Here is an 18,793-nt window from a genome sequence, read left to right as displayed (position 1 = left end):
TCCCAGTCGTTGGTAGTGCGAATGTTAAGGTACTCCATGATGGCGCAGTACCACTGTGGATTGTTGCAGGTGATGGACCAACGCTTTTTGGAAGAAGGTGGATGGAGAAGATCCATTGGAAGTGGGAAGACTTCATCCCTCCAGCGATCGATATCCTCCACGTTCGGAGGCACAGCAACCCCTCACTTGGGGGTGGACCTGGCACCAGATAGCAGATTAGCACAGCACCCGAGGCATAGACTGCTCAACATGACTGCGTGGAGATGATCCAGCTGAGACGACCTGAATGTACCTTCCAGGCTCCAGTGGCAAGACTCCGGAGGAAGAAAATCAGATCCAAAGGCGACTTCCCAGCTTCGGTGGCAGAACCCGGGGAGAAGAGGATCACAGCAGCTGACATCATGGATGGGAGAAAGATGGCGCCCAAACCACGAGGTGAAGCATTGAAGGAAAAGATGGCGGTGGCCAGACCACAAGGTGCAGTGCTGATGGAGCAACACGTGGTATCAAGCGAAGAAGAGGATTGGGGTAAAGATAGCAAGGCTCTCTTAAAGGAGGCCAGCAACCCATCACACTTAAAGGGACAGTCCCACATTCTCACTCAATGCAATAACAACTGTGAGCGAAATGTAAAGCTTGTAATTGATGATCAGAGTTTTATACATGTAATAAGCAAAGAAAAGTCGGGTGATTGCGATCAGAGCTACAGTTTATCTACAATAAGCAAGGAAACCTTGTGCGATGCAGGATTTCAACTATATTCTGATTATGTAGTGGGAAAACACCCATCAGAAGCACACAGGTCCAGCGGGCTACCGGATGCTGTAGCCTGCTCTGGACCAGGGTGATACACCACAGAGTGTGGCCACAAGCAGCTAAAATAGACAAGCTGCAGAGCAACCGATCTCAGGAGGGCAACAGCACTGGTATCGATACCCTGCCCCGATCGGCTCCACCTCTCAGGCACCCGATGGCACCAACCAGCATGAGCCTGAAAGAGCAAACTGCGCTAAGGCGTAGCCCCCAGACCCCATCGCCACCAAAGCTATGTCCGGGAGCGAGGGTTCACCCGCGTCGGTCCTCCCAATTGGGACCGGGACCAACCAGGATCCCAAACCAAATAATGCCCAAGAAAGCGAGTCAGCAGTTCCCTGTGCACTGCTAGACGACTGCTCCTCTGGGAGCAGCAGCGACCCGGGGCGTAAGGAGAGGACAGGGATCACAGGCATCTGTGAACCTGCCCGACGCTAGGAGCAACAGCAAAAGCCCTGAGGGCGGGCAACTCGAGCCAACCGGGTTCCCACTGCCAGCACCGGGCAACGCGCCGCCACCAGGCTGCCTGGACACCATCCAGCAGCTCTGGAACTAGCTTGTCCTCACGTACCGACCGGTGCTGACCCCAGCACTGATCCCAAAGATGTACCATCAATGTATCTCACCAGTCAAATGTACTTGCCTCACAACTGTACCACAAATGCAATGATGTAAATGCAAATTTCCTTTTCTGGACTTGAATGTATATGAATGTATATAAATGTGATGAACCACTGGCATGATCTACATGTGGGAGGGAAAATGGATGTATGTAGCCATGGACACACACATGGATCACACCCAGAACCCATTGAAGTCCCACTGGATCATCGAACCATCCCAACTGGTAACCACTACCCAACGTTATGGCAATAAGGACTTGGGGATTAACAGGGAGAGAGCCAAGCCAAAGCACAGCCAAAGTGCAAGGGCTATTGGCACTTAAGTCTGGGGAGAGCTAAGCCAGAGCACATAGTGCAAAGGTATTGGCACAAAAGACTTGGGGGAGAGTGATGTTATATATGTACACTATAGATATACTCTCTGTGTAGTCACTGTATAGTTGCATAAGATGGAGACTTGTTTACCGGAGGTACTATCAACAAAGTTCACACTGTATATACTATGCTGGCACCACCAGAGGGTGCAACTGGTGGAGGCCCAGGGGTCACCTGTACACCACAGGTACCCAGGTATAAAAGGGAATCCACCATGTGGTATCCTCATGACAGTTCAAGAGCAATGCCTCGTGGAGTCATTATCAGAGCATCTAAAGACATAACAATTACAACATTTCCTTATTTGAATTAAGAATTTGAAGAAGATGCGAGAGGGGTGGAACAAGGTGAGGTGCTCAAAGGAGGAGAATGTGCTGGAGGAGAGGGTAATCAGGGTTTCCGTTGCATTCACAGCAAAGTAACAGTGGCGGTATGGGCACAGCTCTGAGAATATTCCTGGCTAATATTTACTTAGATTTAAAAGTCTGCATCTAGTATGTGCCTGTCATCCTTTGTTTCAGATAGGGCCAATATTTTTTTAAGAGAAAGCCAGTTATTTAATGTTGGGTGCTTTTGACCTGATGCCTGAATTCTATAAGCACTTTCCAAAATACAAAGATCCCTCACCAAACATTACACTCTGATGTACCCTAAGTTGTGTTTACTTGGCAATTAGACCTTAAGGACTTCAAGGAACATAGATCCACCTTAACAACAGAATAATACACTGTGAACTACATAGTTCTGTCCTTAGAAAACACTACATGTCACAGGCAATCTGCTTATATTATATTAAACTACAATGTTTAAATAAACATTTTGAATATGGGCACACCTCCTGTCAGGCTTACGTTCTGTATCATTTCTGTCACACTATTTCTCTCATAATTAATCTAACCTATTCCTTTTACTTACCAGATTGAGTTTTCCAAATTTGATCTCCACACTAGATGGCGCTGTTGTATACCATATGTCTCAGTCTCAGGGGTTGAAATTCAGTATCGCCGATTTTGAGGCGGTGTCACCGACTGAGAAGATTTTTTACCGCCAAGCGTAAGATGCGGACCTGAAGCGCAAAATTCAGTTTTGGTGCCTAAAAAGTGGATTGCAGCGTGAAATCATGGCGTTGCACACTTACCTGGAGACGGTAAGCAGCGTTGAGTGGGCTGTTAAGCGTGGCCTCAACATCCAGGCATTAGGCATCATTTGGAGCTGCGTCACACACATAGTGGCGACACCTGAATTCCATTGAGGTGTTGATTAGGGGCCTCAACGCCTCGTGGGTATATTCGCTTCCTCTGCATTCACTCAGGCGGTGAGGGTGGCAGACCTAGCAGCAGTAGCTCGCCAGCGTGCCCACAGGTTCTCGGATGCTGCCGTGGATGCACTCCTTGATGCCTTGACATGGTGACCAGGACAGCCACTCAATGCTGAAAAAAGTGGAACGACATGACACGGCTGGTGAGGATGAGTATCTTAAACTTTAAACGTCACCATGCTATGCTCGGAGCTCAATGTGCACTCTTTGCTCAATGTAGTGTTTCAGAATCCATGCTCTACGTGGGTGAGGCCAGATGCAAGGTTCCCATTTGAGGCCTCACCACTGCAAAGGCCTGGATGCGCTGTTAACGTTCCTACTCGGTTCTGCAGACCCACCCCTGATGTTGTTAACTCTTCAGTCTTCTTATGTGTCTGGAAGACGGTAGCCTCCCCATTACTGTTAGGTCCTGGCCCCCTAATTCAAGCATTGCCACAGCAAGTACATACAGCGAATGGAAGTTACATCGAGCTATGAAGACTCTCATACAGTAACATCTACTAAACTATGTAAGGCACTTGGGACACACTGATAGAAGGGCTCTAACTCAGATGTTCTCTTTAATCATACAGACAGAGCTCGCCCACAACCATAGAGAACAGATGAGGACTAGAGGAGGAGACTCTGAACTCCAGGTCCTCACTCTGTTCAAGTTGGTGCCTTAGCAGTGGGTGAGGACGAACCCCCTGGGGTCAGTCTCTGTATGTTGAGTTCCTTTGATGCATCCGGCAGGCCACTTAGGCCTGATACCACAATCCTTCAGCTCTTTCCATGAGACTGGTGTTCTCGAATGTCTTCACCACTCCAGGCCCCCTCACCTGCAGGTAACTAGTCTTCTATGTGTTTGTGCTTTCAGATGATCAGCCAGACGCACCGGGGCTTTCACATCAGCCTTCCACTGGTGGAGATGCTGCCGAGGAGAAGGAGGAGGATGAGAACATCTCCTTCAATGCCACACAGGAGCCAGCACCATCTGAGAGAGGGGCCAGCACCTTTGGTGATGAAGGGGTGGTCAGAGAGGCAAAGATGGGAGATGCTCCAGGAGCCAGTGGCCTGCAGCAACTCCATGGGAGAGGGGAAGCCCAGGGGCCAGCTCCCCAGAGGGTGAGTGAGCACCTGAGTGATGCTCAGTAGCAATTTGATGATGAGCTGGAACTAGAGGTTGTCGCAAGACAATCTCTGCAGTTGCACAGCGATCGGCTGGGTGCACTAGCAAAAGTGCCACTTTTGATGCACTAGCTGTGAGGATGGAGGAGTCCGCCTCAACTGTTGCATATGCCTCTCAGCAGCCCACAGAGCCCATCCTTGGTAGATACCAATGGATGTTGGATACAAACAAAGACCATGGGGTCCCAGACATGGTAGCATGGGCTATGGCTGATGTTGCAGTGTCCATTGAGCACAGGCCGATGCTATTGTAGGCCTGCAGACTGTAATGTTGTCGGTGCATGGTGGCATCAATCAGCTCTATACAGTGCTGCAGTCGCAGTCAGTCTTAATGCAAAGGCAACTTAATTCCACAGATGCACTGATTGCTGCCATCCTGTCTGGGGCCCCATCAGTTCAATGGCGACCAAACCTTGCTGACCCAGATTTCTGCAGATGATGAGGTTCTGCCCCAGAGGAGTAGCACTGTGTCGGGCCTGTTGGAACGTGATATCGTCTCTCAGGATGACATAATTCCGCCTTTGCACCTGCCTCTCTCTGCAACCCATCCAGAACAGACTGCTGCCGCCCATGCTCAGGTGAGGCAGTCCGCAGCCAGGCCTTCCAGGACCCGAGCTGGTCGGGGACTTCGTCGTAGGCCAACAAGTGTGGCTGCAGCTCCAAGTCAGTAACCGACTACTATCTGCAGGCCCTGAGACCCCATTGAAGAGGAGCAGTAGGTGTGGGAGGGGGGTGAAGGGAAGGGGTGCTAAAGCACTGTACAAGAGTAAATAAAGACCTGTGGGAAGCCTCACCTATTTAAGATATGAACTCATATAACTAGTTGCATTTGTATGACCCATTAAACAATTGCTTGATAGTCAACAGAGATGGCTACCTTGTTGGAATGTGAGCTGATGTAAATTGTTGCATTTTGATGAATGAAGGAACAATTGTTTGCTAGTTGCCAGAGATGGCCATCTTATTCAAAAATGAACTGATGTCGATAGTTGCACTTGGATGTCGTTGAGAATGTTTGAAGGGATCTTGTGGTTATGATTATTTGTTGGGGATGAAGGCGTTGTCTTGTGCTTGTTTTCAGCACACCATGGTTTATGTGTTAAATAAACAAAGTTTACATTCTTCACATTATTGTGCTGCGATTTACATACACGGAGGGTTGCAGGGTGGGGAGTGATGGGTTTATTAGATGCCGAGGTGCACAGGCTGGCAAATCTTGAGTCATTCACTGGAATCGATGCGTGATGAGTCTCTGACGAGCAGCCCTTCCAGCCACAGTATTGTCAGGCTGCCTCCTCCTTGGCTGAAGCTCCTCATCTTCCTCCTCATCATCGTCGTCCTCCTGAGGTGGGTCATCCATCCCAACAACAACAACAACTTTTATTTATATAGCGCCTTTAACATAGCGAAACATCCCCAGGTGTTTCACAGTGGTGATATAAGAGCAAATACATAAATTTGACGCCGAGGCACAAAAGAAGAAATTACAGATGACCAAAAGCTGGTTAAAGAGGTAGGTTTTAAGGAGCGTGTTAAAGGAGGAAAGAGAGGTAGAGAGGTGGAGAGATTTAGGGAGGGAGTTCCAGAGCTTAGGGCCCAAGCAGCTGAAGGCACAGCCACCGATGGTTGAGCAGTTATAATCAGAGATGCTCAAGAGGGCAGAATTTGAGGAGTGCAGACATCTCATAGGGTTGTGAGGCTGAAAGAGATTACAGAGATAGGGAGGGGCGAGGCCATAGAGGGATTTGTAAACAAGGAAGAGCATTTTGAAATCGAGATGTTGCTTAACTAAGAGCCAATGTAAATCAGCGAGCACAGGGTGATGGGTGAACGGGACTTGGTGCGAGTTAGGACACGGGCTGCTGAGTTTTGGATAACCTCAAGTTTACATAGGGTAGAATGTGGGAGGCCAGCCATGAGTGCGTTGGAGTAGTCAAGTCTAGAGATAAAAGGCATAGATGAGGATTTCAGCAGCAGAAGAGCTGAGGCGGGGCGGAGGCGGGCAATGTTACGGAGGTGGAAATAGGCAGTTTTAGTTATGCCATGGATATGTGGCTGGAAGCTCACTTCAGGGCCAAATATGACACCTAGGTTGCGAACAGTCTGGTTTAGCTTCAGATAGATGCTAGGGAGAGGGATGGAATCAGTGGCTAGGGAACGCAGTTTGTAGCGGGGACGAAAGACAATGGCTTCAGTCTTTCCAATATTTGATTTGAGAACATTTCTGCTCATCCAGTACTGGATGTCGCATAAGCAGTCTGAAAATTTAGAGACCGTAGAGGGGTCGAGAGAAGTGGTGGAGAGGTAGAGCTGGGTGTCATCAGTGTACATGTGGAAATTGACTCCGTGTTTTCGGATGTATCACCAAGGGGCAGCATATAGATGAGAAATAGGAGGGGACCAAGGTCAGATCCTTGGGGGACACCAGAGGCAATAATGCCGGAGCTGGAAGAGAAGCCATTGCTTGTGATTTTCTGCCTATGATTAGATAGATAAGAATGGAACCAGGCAATTGCAGTCCCACCGAGCTGGACATTGGTGGAAAGGCATTGGAGGAGGATGGAATGGTCAACTATATCAAAGGCTGCAGACAGGTTCAGGAGGACGAGGAGGGATAGGTTACCTTTGTCACAGTCACAAAGTATGTTATTTTTGATTTTTATGAGAGCTGTTTCGGTACTGTGGCAGAAGCGAAAACCAGATTGAAGGGATTCAAACATGGAGTTCTGGGAAAGATGGTCACGGATTTGGGAGGCAACAACACGTCTGGACCACATAAAGCATTATCGGGTCCTACTCTTGTCTGCAAAAAACTGTTCAGGAGAGGAAAGTGAGGTTGGAGATGGGACGGTAGCCAACAAGTACAGTGGGGTCAAGGGTTGATTTTTTTTGAGGAGTGGGTGATGAACACAGATTTGAAGGAGAGGGGAACAGTACCTGAGGAGAGAGAACCGTTAACAATGTTGGCTAACATGGAAGCCAAAAAAGGAAGTTGGGTGGTCAGCAGTTAGTGGTAATAGGATCAAGGGAGCAGGAAGTGGGTCTCTTGTACAAGATGAGCTTGGAGAGGTCAAGAGGGGAGATCAGAGAGACACTGGAGAGAGATGTGAGTTTAGGGCTAGGGAAGAGAGGAGCCTCAGAGGAAGTTTGGCCTGGTGGGCTAGGGGAAGGAAGGGACCTTGCAGAGGCAACTGATCGGATGGTCTCAATCTTTGAGTTAAAGAAGTCCATGAGCTCCTCACGCATTGTTGGAGGTGAGTATGGTGGAGACAGGGGAGAGGGGTTTAAGAAGATGGTTAGCAGTAGAGAATAGTAGCCGGGGATTATCTTTGCATTCTAGAATGATCCTGGAATAGTGAACAGTTTTTGCAGACAAGAGTAGAACCCGATGATGCTTTAGGTGGGCCAGCCAGATCTGGCAGTTAATGGCTAAACCAGTTGTCCGCCACATCCATTCAAGTCTGCACCCCTTGGACTTAAGGGAGTGAAGATGAGGGCTGTACCGGAGGAACGGCCAGGGTGAGAGAGTAATGGTTTTAATAGGGACTAGGGCATCAAAGGTGGTGGTGGTGAAGGTAGGGTTGAGCAGATTGGTGGCTGCAGAAATGTCTTGGTGAAAAGAGGGTCAAAGGTTGGACAGCTTAGAGTTGATAAATGCACGAAGGAGAGTTTGGAGAGAGTTTTTTTCCAGGGGCGGACACAGAAGGGCTGGGGAATGGAGGTGTGGGTGGAGAGCAATACAGGGAAATGGTCAGAGATGGCCTTATCTGCAATTGACATGGTAGGAATAGCGAGGCCACGAGAGATGGCAAGGTCAAGAGGGTTGAGGAATTCATATGGAGGGAGGGATTAAGGGAGGACAGGAGGGTAGTGAATTCAGAGGAGAGTGAGCATGATGAATTGAGATGGAGGTTGAAACCAAGGATAAGACGTCGCTCAGGGCAGAGGCTGAGGGAGGAAAGCAGTGAGGATATATCCGTGATAAAATGTTGTATCAGACTTGGGTGGGCGGTAGAGAACGAGAATTTTAAATGAGAGGTGAGAGGGGTGGAATAAGGTGAGATGTTCAAAAGAGGAGAAAGTGCCGGAGGAGTAGGACAGACCAAGTTATGATTTGTTGATGAGAGCCACACCGCCGCGATCCCGCCGTGTGTGGAGAAATCGCTGCCATGATCTGGTCATTATTTGTTGCTTGTGAGACTTTGCTGTGCACAAATTGGCTGCCGTGTTTCCTAAATTACAAGAATGACTACATTTCAAAAGTACTTCATTGGCTATAAACCACCTTTCAGATGTCCTGAGGTCGTGAAAGGCGCAATATAAATGAGAGTGGAGAGCGGAAGTTCAAATAATCATAGGACAGAGGGTGGAGAGCACCAGTTCTAACTGTCACAGGAGAGTAGAGAGTGCCAGTTCATACAATCACAGGACAAGAGAGTAGAGAGCATCAGTTCCACTGTCACAGGACAGGAGAGTGGAGAGTGCCAGTTTTAACTGTCACAGGAAACATAGAAACATAGAAAATAGGTACAGGAGTAGGCCATTTGGCCGTTCGAGCCTGCACCACCATTCAATAAGATCATGGCTGATCTTTCACCTCAGTACCCCTTTCCTGCTTTCGCTCCATACCCCTTGATCCCTTTAGCCATAAGGGCCACATCTAACTCCCTCTTGAATATATCCAATGAACTGGCATCAACAACTCTCTGTGGTAGGGAATTCCACAGGTTAACAACTCTCTGAGTGAAGAAGCTTCTCCTCATCTCAGTCCTAAATGGCTTACCCCTTATCCTTACACTGTGACCCCTGGTTCTGGACTTCCCCAACATCGAGAACATTCTCCTGCATCTAACCTGTCCAATCCTGTCAGAATTTTATATGTTTCTATGAGATCCCCTCTCGTCCTTTTAAACTCCAGTGAATATAGGCCCAGTCAATCCAGTCTCTCCTCATATGTCAGACCAGCCATCTCAGAAATCAGTCTGGTGAACCTTCGCTGCATTCCTTCAATAGCAAGATCGTCCTTCCTCAGATTAGGAGACCAAAACTGAACACAATATTCCAGGTGAGGCCTCACCAAGGCCCTGTACAACTGCAGTAAGACCACCCTGCTCGTATACTCAAAACCCCTAGCTATGAAGGCCAACATACCATTTGCCTTCTTCACCACCTGCTGTACCTGCATGCCAACTTTCAATGACTGATGAACGATGACACCCAGGTCTCGTTGAACTTCCCCTTTTCCTAATCTGCCACCATTCAGATAATATTCTGCCTTCGTGTTTTTTCCCCCAAAGTGGATAACCTCACATTTATCCACATTATACTGCATCCGCCATGCATTTGCCCACTCACCTAACCTGTCCAAGTCACCCTGCAGCCGCTTAACGTCCTCATAAGAACATAAGAACATAAGAATTAGGAACAGGAGTAGGCCATCTAGCCCCTCGAGCCTGCTCCACCATTCAATAAAATCATGGCTAATCTGGCCGTGGACTCAGCTCCACTTACCCGCCTGCTCCCCATAACCCTTAATTCCCTTATTGGTTAAAAATCTATCGATCTGTGATTTGAATACATTCAATGAGCTAGCCTCAACTGCTTCCTTGGGCAGAGAATTCCACAGATTCACAACCCTCTGGGAAAAGAAATTCCTTCTCAACTCGGTTTTAAATTAGCTCCCCCGTATTTTGAGGCTGTGCTCCCTCGTTCTAGTCTCCCCGACCAGTGGAAACAACCTCTCTACCTCTATCTTGTCTATATCTTTCATTATTTTAAATGTTTCTATTACATCACCCCTCATCCTTCTGAACTCCAACGAGTAAAGACCCAGTTTACTCAATCTATCATCATAAGGTAACCCCCTTATCTCCGGAATCAGCCTAGTGAATCATCTTTGTACCCCCTCCAAAGCTAGTATATCCTTCCTTAAGTAAGGTGACCAAAACTGCATGCAGTACTCCAGGTGTGGCCTCACCAATACCCTGTACAGTTGCAGCAGGACCTCCCTGCTTTTGTACTCCATCCCTCTCGCAATGAAGACCAACATTCCATTCGCCTTCCTGATTACCTGCTGCACCTGCAAACTAACTTTTTGGGATTCATGCACAAGGACCCCAGGTCCCTCTGCACCGCAGCATGTTGTAATTTCTCCCCATTCAAATAATATTCCCTTTTACTGTTTTTTTCCCCAAGCTGGATGACCTCACATTTTCCGACATTGTATTCCATCTGCCAAACCTTAGCCGATTCGCTTAACCTATCTGAATCTCTTTGCAGCCTCTCTGTGTCCTTGATACAACCCGCTTTTCCACTAATCTTTGTGTCATCTGCAAATTTTGTTACACTACACTCTGCCCCCTCTTCCAGGTCATCTATGTACATTGTAAACAGCTCCTTGCAGCTCACAACGCCACCCAGTTTAGTGTGGAGAGCACCAGTTCATACAATCACAGGACAGGAGAGTAGAGAGTATCAGTTCCACTGTCAGAGGACAGGAGAGTAGAGAGTGCCAGTTCTACTGTCACAGGACAGGAGAGTGGGGAGTGCCAGTTCAATCAATCGCAGGACAGAGAGCACCAGTTCAAACAATTGCAGGATAGAAGTTGGATCAACAGTCTTTGGAATTGTCTACAGGAGAATTGATTTAATGATTTAATGAGACATCTAGAGACTGATTTAACTTTTCAATTACTGAAGTTCTGATTTTAAATTTACTTATATTTATTCTATATATTAATCAATTTTTGTTTTCAGAAAATTGATCTTGATTATATTGATTCTACTATTGTAGAATCCCTATTGTAGTATTTGTCATGTATGTAACCTTCATGTAACTGTAACCTTCATAACAACACTGCATACTGTATACACCTAAGAAATGCACACCTTGACTACAGGAGGTTAACTTGTGGGAGACACTCCTCACCTGGTCATCCAGGTATATAAAGGGAGGTCCCACCCAGGGTCATCACTTCTTGGTCCTGTGAATAAAGGTTCAGGTCACAGAGTGACCTTGTCTGCAGAATGTGCCTCATGTGAATTTATAGTAGTGTGTAAGGACATTACATTTGGCGCCGAGAAACGGGAATCAACAACTCACGAGAATGGCCACCGTAGCACAGAGGAATGGTTCTGTGTTGGTGAGGACTGGAATGATTTCGTTGAGAGGCTCCAGCAGAGCTTTGTCATGAAGGACTGGCTGGGAGATGCAGTGGCTGACAAGCGAAGGGTGCATCTACTGACCAGCTGTGGACCTAAGACGTACGCGCTGATGAAAGACCTGCTCGCACCCGAGAAGCCGGCGGATAAAACCTTTGAAGAGCTTAGCAAACTGATCGGTGAGCACCTCAAACCAGCGAGCAGTATACACATGGCCCGACACCGATTCTATACACACCGACGTTGGGAAGGACAGAGCATACCGGACTTTGTTGCGGACCTTTGGCGCTTGGCCAGCCTCTGTAAGTTCACAGACACCTGCAGGGGGGAGATGTTAAGGGATTTCTTTATTGAGGGCATTGGTCATGCTGGGATTTTCAGAAAGCTAATTGAGACCAAGGACTTGACCTTGGAAGTGGCGGCGTTGATGGCTCAGACCTTCATGGCGGGGGAGGAGGAAACCAAGATAATATATGCGCGCAACTCTGCTTTCAATGTGGCGATGGATCAGTGAGTTAACATTGTAAACGCGACTCAGAACCCCGCAGGCAGGCAAGGGCAATTCGACACCACCCAGGCAGCAACAGACCCTAGAGTGGGTCCTCAACAGAGACAATGGCAGGTTGAATGGACATTTACGCCATCATGGTGGACAATGCATCCCGGGATGGGGCCATTGACACCCATTAACAGAGTGCTCAAGAGTAATCAAAGAGACAATCAGAGAAGAATGCCTGGTAACAGCCCTTTTGTTCACAACGATCTCAACTCATGCTGGAGGTGCGGGGGCAGACATGCCGTAAAAACCTGTAGGTTTCAACAATTTATCTGTAGAAATTGTAACTTCAGTGGACATTTAGCCAGAATGTGCAGGAATCCTGCAGCGAGGCTAATTTACGAGGCAGATGAACCAGACGAGGGGTCTGCAAGGCAGGTTGATGCTTGGGACAAAGCAATGGACGCTGAAGTTCAGCGGGTTCATGTGGCAAACATCCACAGCTCATATACCAAAATACCACCTATGATGATGAGAGTACTGTTAAACGGCATCCCGGTACACATGGAGCTGGACACAGGGGCCAGCCAGTCACTTATGAGTGTCCAACAATTCGAGAAACTATGGTCACTCAGAGCTAGCAGACCCAAACTAGAACACATTGATATGTAACTACGGACGTACACCAAAGAGATCATCCCAGTGCTAGGCAGTGCAATGTTGGTGGTCACACATAATGGATCAGAGAACTGGCTGCCACTCTGGATTGTCCCGGGAAATGGTCCCCCGCTTTTGGGGAGGAGCTGGCTAGCCAAGATGAACTGGAAATGGGGGGATGTGCACGCCATTTCATCTGTGGAGCGAAGTTCATGCTCACAGGTCCTACAGAAATTCGAGTCACTATTTTAATCTAGTGCCAGGACTTTCAAAGGTACCAAAGTAGTGATACGCATCACCCTGCACGACAGACCAGTGCACCACAAAGCCAGAGCTGTGCCGTATGTGATGCGGGAGAAAATTGAGAGTGAGTTGGACAGGTTGCTAAGAGAGGGCATAATCTCGCCCGTTGAATTCAGCGACTGGGCGAACCCCATCGTCCCTGTCCTAAAAATGGATGGCTCGGTCAGGATCTGTGGTGACTACAAGGCCACTATCAACCGAGTGTCACTACAAGACCAATACCCGCTTCTGAGAGTGGAGAATCTTTTTGCCACGCTGGCAGGTGGCAAACTTCAGCCTACATGACCCAGGAACTGGCCAAAGAATCCAAGCTACTGACCATCATCACCACGCACAAGGGGCTGTTTGTCTACAACAGGTGTCCAGTTGGCATTCGATCAGCGGCCGCTATCTTTCAAAGGGACATGGAAAGTCTGCTCAAATCCATCCCTGGAACAATCGTATTTCAGGACGACATCTTTATCACGAGACACCGAGGAACACCTCCATAACCTGGAGGAGCTGCTACGCCGACTGGACCGGGTAGGCCTGCGACTAAAGAAGTCCAAGTGTGTGTTTTTGGCCCCAGAGGTTGAGTTTTTGGGCAGGAGGATTGTCGCAGACGGGATCCGGCCTATCGAATCCAAAACGGAGGCAATTCGTCATGCGCCCAGGCCCGGCAACACATCGGAGTTGCGTTCATTTCTGGGACTCTTGAACTATTTTGGGAACTTTCTGCCGAACTTAAGCAGATTGTTGGAGCCGCTACACGTGTTCCTGCGTAAGGGTTGCGATTGGTTTTGGGGGGACTGTCAAGAACGGGCTTTCAATCGGGTGCGGAACCTGCTTTGTTCTAATAAGCTGTTAACTCTACAACCCCTGTAAGAAATTGGTTTTGACATGTGTTAGTGAAATAACTTATTCACCGGAATACGGAGTGAGTTTTGCGAATCATAAACGGTTTATTAAACAGAGCGCTCTGGGAGAGACAACGTGGACTCCGCAGTCACAGCAGCCGACTTCTCGTTTAAGCAAAGTGGAGCACAATCATTTATACATTGAAGTAAACAAGCATAGAAAATCTCGTTATTGTACAGAAAATCTCATTATTGATAAGAATTCGCCTGACCCATGAGTCATATAACTGTCACTGCCTTTGTCTGTCTACATGACGTCTGTATATGATTATACGGTTAAATTATTTATGCTAGGGTGTGACCTCATTCCTAGTTGTGCAACTGGGGATTTTTCACCCCCCTGCTGCCAAGCTGCCACCCGTCCGATCTCCCAGCAAGCTCCCATTTACTCCAACAGTCCCTGCTGTGGTTCATGGGGACAGGAGGAAGCTCCCACCCCTCTGAACCATTATGCCTTGGACCCTTCTGCTGATGTAGTTCCTCTCGCCGCCTCTTCTGGTGTTTTGCTTGATGTTCAGCATATATGGGGTTCGCCAATCCTGCGATCCCCTGTTCTCAGGCTGTGGTGGTCCTACAGCCAAATTCTTTTCTTGTGAGTGTTAGCAATGTTGGAGTAACGGGATCCAGACTGGATCACTTGTTGATATTCCCTGGCAGCGGCTGGGACTATCGTTTCTCCCATTCTGGCACAACAGCACTTTACCAGCATAACCAAGAGATACAGCACTATTATGACAATAACAATTGTAACAAATCCCTGCATGAGGGTGGTTTCTATTGATCCCAACCAGCCGGTCGCCCATCCTCACTGGAAGAAATCCGGCATTTGTCGAGCCTTTGCTGCCTCTGTTTGGATGTGGTTAGCTAAATCATGGATAGTCTCCGAGCTATCTGGAATGTAAGTGCAACACTCTCTTCCAATTATCGCACATGTGCCTCTCTTCTCGGCTAAGTTAAAGTCTAGGGCCATCCTGTTTTGTAAAACCATTGTGCGTTCGAGTAGGGAGGCCAGGAATTTTATTTTGTTTATTGCTCGGGCAACACCATAGGAGGGTGCTATGATAGCAAAGAATCGGGCGGTCTCACTTATATCTCTTTTTGCCAAATGAGGGTGTTGTGTCAAAGACCTCAGATGGTGTGAGTATAGGACCACGTAAGCCAGGTAGCAAGACCCGGTCCACTTCAGTGGTAACTAGGGGTATGCCTTATGGCCACAGACAAAGTATGTCTCATTATATGGGCTGTATCGTGTTACCACCTCAGGGGCCCATGCATCAGTCAGGTTGCTAGCATCCGTAAGGTTCTGGAATATTATGCGACTATTATCAGCGTCATCAGTTACGTTAAAATACTGGGAGCCCTTACTAAGCCCCATTGTTTGCCCTCCAGTCTGGTTTCTAATGAAACGAACCAACCCGAGTGGTTCCCCTATTCCTGAGGTATTAGTAAGAACCAGGAACGGGGGCTGACAACTTGTATTGTACTTGGGCTGGTCCCATCCTGTGAAGGTTTTTAATGGGTGGCCTGCTTGTTCCCATTCTGTTGCACTTCCCTTCATACTAACTATAATACCTTCCGCCCCCGGTGGCTAGACTTCCTTTTCTTGTCTCATCCGTGGAGGTACCATTCCGCCACCTCCGACAGGTTGAGCGGTACGGGCCTCAGCGGAATACCTCCCTTAGCGTGAATTGGGACATATGCGCATACCCAGCAGCTTGACTAATGTTTAGCTTTAGCATACGTATATGACATATACAAGAACATGTTAACATGTAATTCCCATTTTCTCCGGAGGACCGTACCTTTTCCTCATTGGCTAACGCCAAGGAAGCAAAACACAGATAAAGCGGACAGCACTTTCATTCTCATTGTTACTTATTACTCTACACTTTAACAATCTTCCAAACCCGCGTTCAACGTGTTGATAGAAGATGTGTCAGGGCCTTCCTGTCAATGGTAATAATGAGGTTTGTTAAGTGTTGGGGCTCATATACTTTAAGCTGGGACTAATGTTTCCATTGTCCCTTTCCCTTAATGTCCACACAAGCACAAGTATCACTGCTAAGCACGACCTTATAGGGTCCTATCCATTTCGGGGCGAAGCCCGGTTTTCCCGGTATGACCTTGACCATTACCCTTGTCCCCGCCGGGGGTACTTCAGGGAGAGTGGTCAACTTAAGGTTATCATCTCTTTCCTTTGGGTCAGAACGAACCGTTTTCCTCATATCTGCCAATTGCTGACTCAATTCGATCAGGTAGGTTCGTATTCTATCTTTCAATGGGTCCACCTCCGTTCTTCCCGTGGCGATGCCCTCGGGCAGCAACATTGCCCATCCGGTCATTAGTTCATACGGGGTAAATCCGGTAGTGCGATTGGGGGGTCGCTCTTAATTTAATTAAGATTATAGGCAACACATCTACCCAGGTTTGTCCGGTGTCCCGGATGGCCTTCCCCAAAGCCAATTTTAATGTTCTATTCATTCGTTCTTGTCATGTATTCAACCGGCATTGTAACCCATGTATAATCTGACCTAAGTTGTACACCGTGAGAACAATCACCACTAGGTGGTGAACTTGTGGAAGACACTCCTAACCTGGACCTTCAGGTATAAAAGGGAAGCTCCACCCACTTCCATCACTTGAGTACTAAGGAATAAAGGACAGGTCACAGACTGACCTTCTCTCAAGCATGGGCCTCATGTGCATTTATACTGTATAGTAAGGACGTATCAGTTCTACCATACCCGAGCTCTGAGGATGGTAGGGAATGTGGAACCTTTGTCTGAGTCCCAATAATTTACAGACCGTTTTCATTACTGATCCCGTAAAGTGTGTGCCCTGGTCTGAATCTATTTGCAATGGTACCCCCCATCGTGGTATTACCTCCTCTGCCAAGATTCGTGCCACGGTAGTTGCCGTGCAGTTTCTCTGTGGAAAGGCTTCTATCCAACGGTCTATCACCACCAAGCAGTATTGTTTTCCCCGGGAAGCTGGGAGGGGCCCAGTGAAGTCTATCTGGACGTTTTCCCAAGGTCCCCGCGGGCGTGGCTGATATGCCATCCGGACCTGTACTGGTTTTCCACTATTGTGCTGTGTGCATATAATACACCTATGGCAATATCGGCCGACGTCCGGCCTCAACCCCGGCCACCACCAGTCTTTCATAATCGCAATTGCCATTGGGATTCGTGCAGTATGGCTCGCGCCATGGTGTAATTCCATTAACATCTGCCTTATACAGGACGGGGCTACTACTCCATACATGGTCTGCTTTCATTTTTGCTTCCTTCTGTGCCCATTCCCCTTTCTCAGCGGCGGGGATGTCAGCATGAAGCTGTACTATATTTATCCTTTCCTACTGTTCTACTCTTGCGGCAGCCACTTGTTCGACCCGTTCTGACTCTAAGGCCGTCTGCGCGGCCTTGTCAGCCGCTTGGTTACCCTCCTGTTCTTTCGTCTTAACCTTTTGGTGTGCCTTAATCTTTATAACTGCTGCCTGTGTCGGTTTACTTGAGGCTTCTAATAGGTTCCTAACTCTTACTTGATGCTTAACGGGCTCTCCCCCTGTGGTGATAAAGCCCCTGTGTCCCCATGCGGTCATATAGTCATGCACTACCCCAAATGCGTACCGACTGTCCGTATAAATGTTTACGGTTTTTCCTTCTGCTAGCTTCAATGCTTCCGTGAGGGCCACCAATTCAGCTACCTGAGCTGACAGGCTCCCATCTATTCGTCCCGCCCTCTCAACGTCTAATTGCTTGGGAATAAAGCTCCGGCTGTAATTAAAAAGACCCAGGACCTTCCTCACCCCCCCTTACGGAGACCGGATGAGGCATTCATTCTATGGCACTCTGCCGGTCTCCTGGCATAGTTTGTTGTCCCTGCGACAACTGTTGTCCGAGGTACGTGACCTGGGCCAACCCTATCTGTGCATTCTTTGGATTTACCTTAAACCCTGCCCTCCAGCAGTGCTTGCAATACCACGACCAGTGCAGCGACGTTCCCCCTTTCATCCTCTGAAGCGATTAGGAGGTCGTCTACATATTGTAAAACCGTACTGTGGTACGGTATCAGGTCTACTTTTTCTAATAACACGCTCATGGCCTGGTGGAAGATGACTGGACTATTGTGAAATCCCTGTGGGAGTCTTGTCCAGGTATATTGCTTTGCCCCGACTGTGAAGGCGAATTTGTCCTGAGACGCCCGGTTGAGAGGGATAGACCAGAACCAATTTGCTATATCTAAAACCGTAGAAACCTTATGAGTGGGGCTGAGCCGGTTAAATATTGTGGCCGGGTTGGCCACAATCGGTTGTACCTTCGGGGTGACTTTATTTAGGGCCGTGTAGTCAATCGTAAGGCGGTAAGACCCGTCTGGTTTAGACACTGGCCACACAGGGGAATTAGTAGTGCTTTCACCGTGTCTCACTATTCCTCTTTTCTCCAGCTCCTTAACTATCTCTTTAACCGCCTGTTCTGCTTCCGTTTTAATGGGGTACTGTCTGTGGGCGGTATGGGCTGGTCCCTCGACTGTAATGGGCGGCACAACCACCTCTCTGGTATCTTGCTTGTCCTTGGCCCAAACTGTGGACAAGGCACTACATACCGCTCGATAGATTCCCTTAATCTTTGTCCAATCTTGTGCCAAAACTTGCGCACTTCCTACCTTGGCCGTATGGCGGGTATATTTGGTGAGATATGTCCTGGCCCCATTTGCTTCCGGCCAGTGCAATTTAGACTGTCGGGCATTTATCAAGAGGTCCCTATGAGGTCAAGCCCCATGATGGTATCCTCGTTATTCTTACACACATAGAACTGTGCGGGTATCATTTTCCCATCTATTTCTACCACCTGCACTGCGCTTTTGTACGCGTGGACTCGTTCTCCTCCTAAGCCCACTATCACTATTTTATCCTTGGTTAACGGGAGGGGTATGTTGGTAATAGAGACCGAGCATCCTGTGTCCACTAACATTTCACACTGTC

The 18,793-nt window shown here is 48.1% G+C and overlaps 1 protein-coding gene across 2 annotated transcripts in view; it reads left to right on the top strand.

Moving 5' to 3' along the window:
• six1a (SIX homeobox 1a) overlaps positions 1–18,793 on the top strand; it is a 251,117-nt gene that overhangs the window by 149,086 nt on the left and 83,238 nt on the right. Inside the window, exon 3 of one of the 2 annotated variants that reach the window (XM_070879470.1) lies at positions 3,986–4,004. The exons of the other annotated variant lie outside the window; for it this stretch is intronic. Coding sequence (XP_070735571.1) covers positions 3,986–3,989 — 4 coding nt within the window. The 3' untranslated portion in view covers positions 3,990–4,004. Of the gene's footprint in view, positions 1–3,985; positions 4,005–18,793 lie in introns of those variants that run through there. 2 annotated transcript variants of the gene reach the window in all.

Source organism: Pristiophorus japonicus, chromosome 4 (assembly GCF_044704955.1).
Source record: "Pristiophorus japonicus isolate sPriJap1 chromosome 4, sPriJap1.hap1, whole genome shotgun sequence".
Lineage (NCBI taxonomy): Eukaryota > Metazoa > Chordata > Chondrichthyes > Pristiophoridae > Pristiophorus > Pristiophorus japonicus.
The sequence above is the reverse complement of the archived record's forward strand: the minus strand, read 5'-3'. Positions and strand labels throughout refer to the sequence as shown.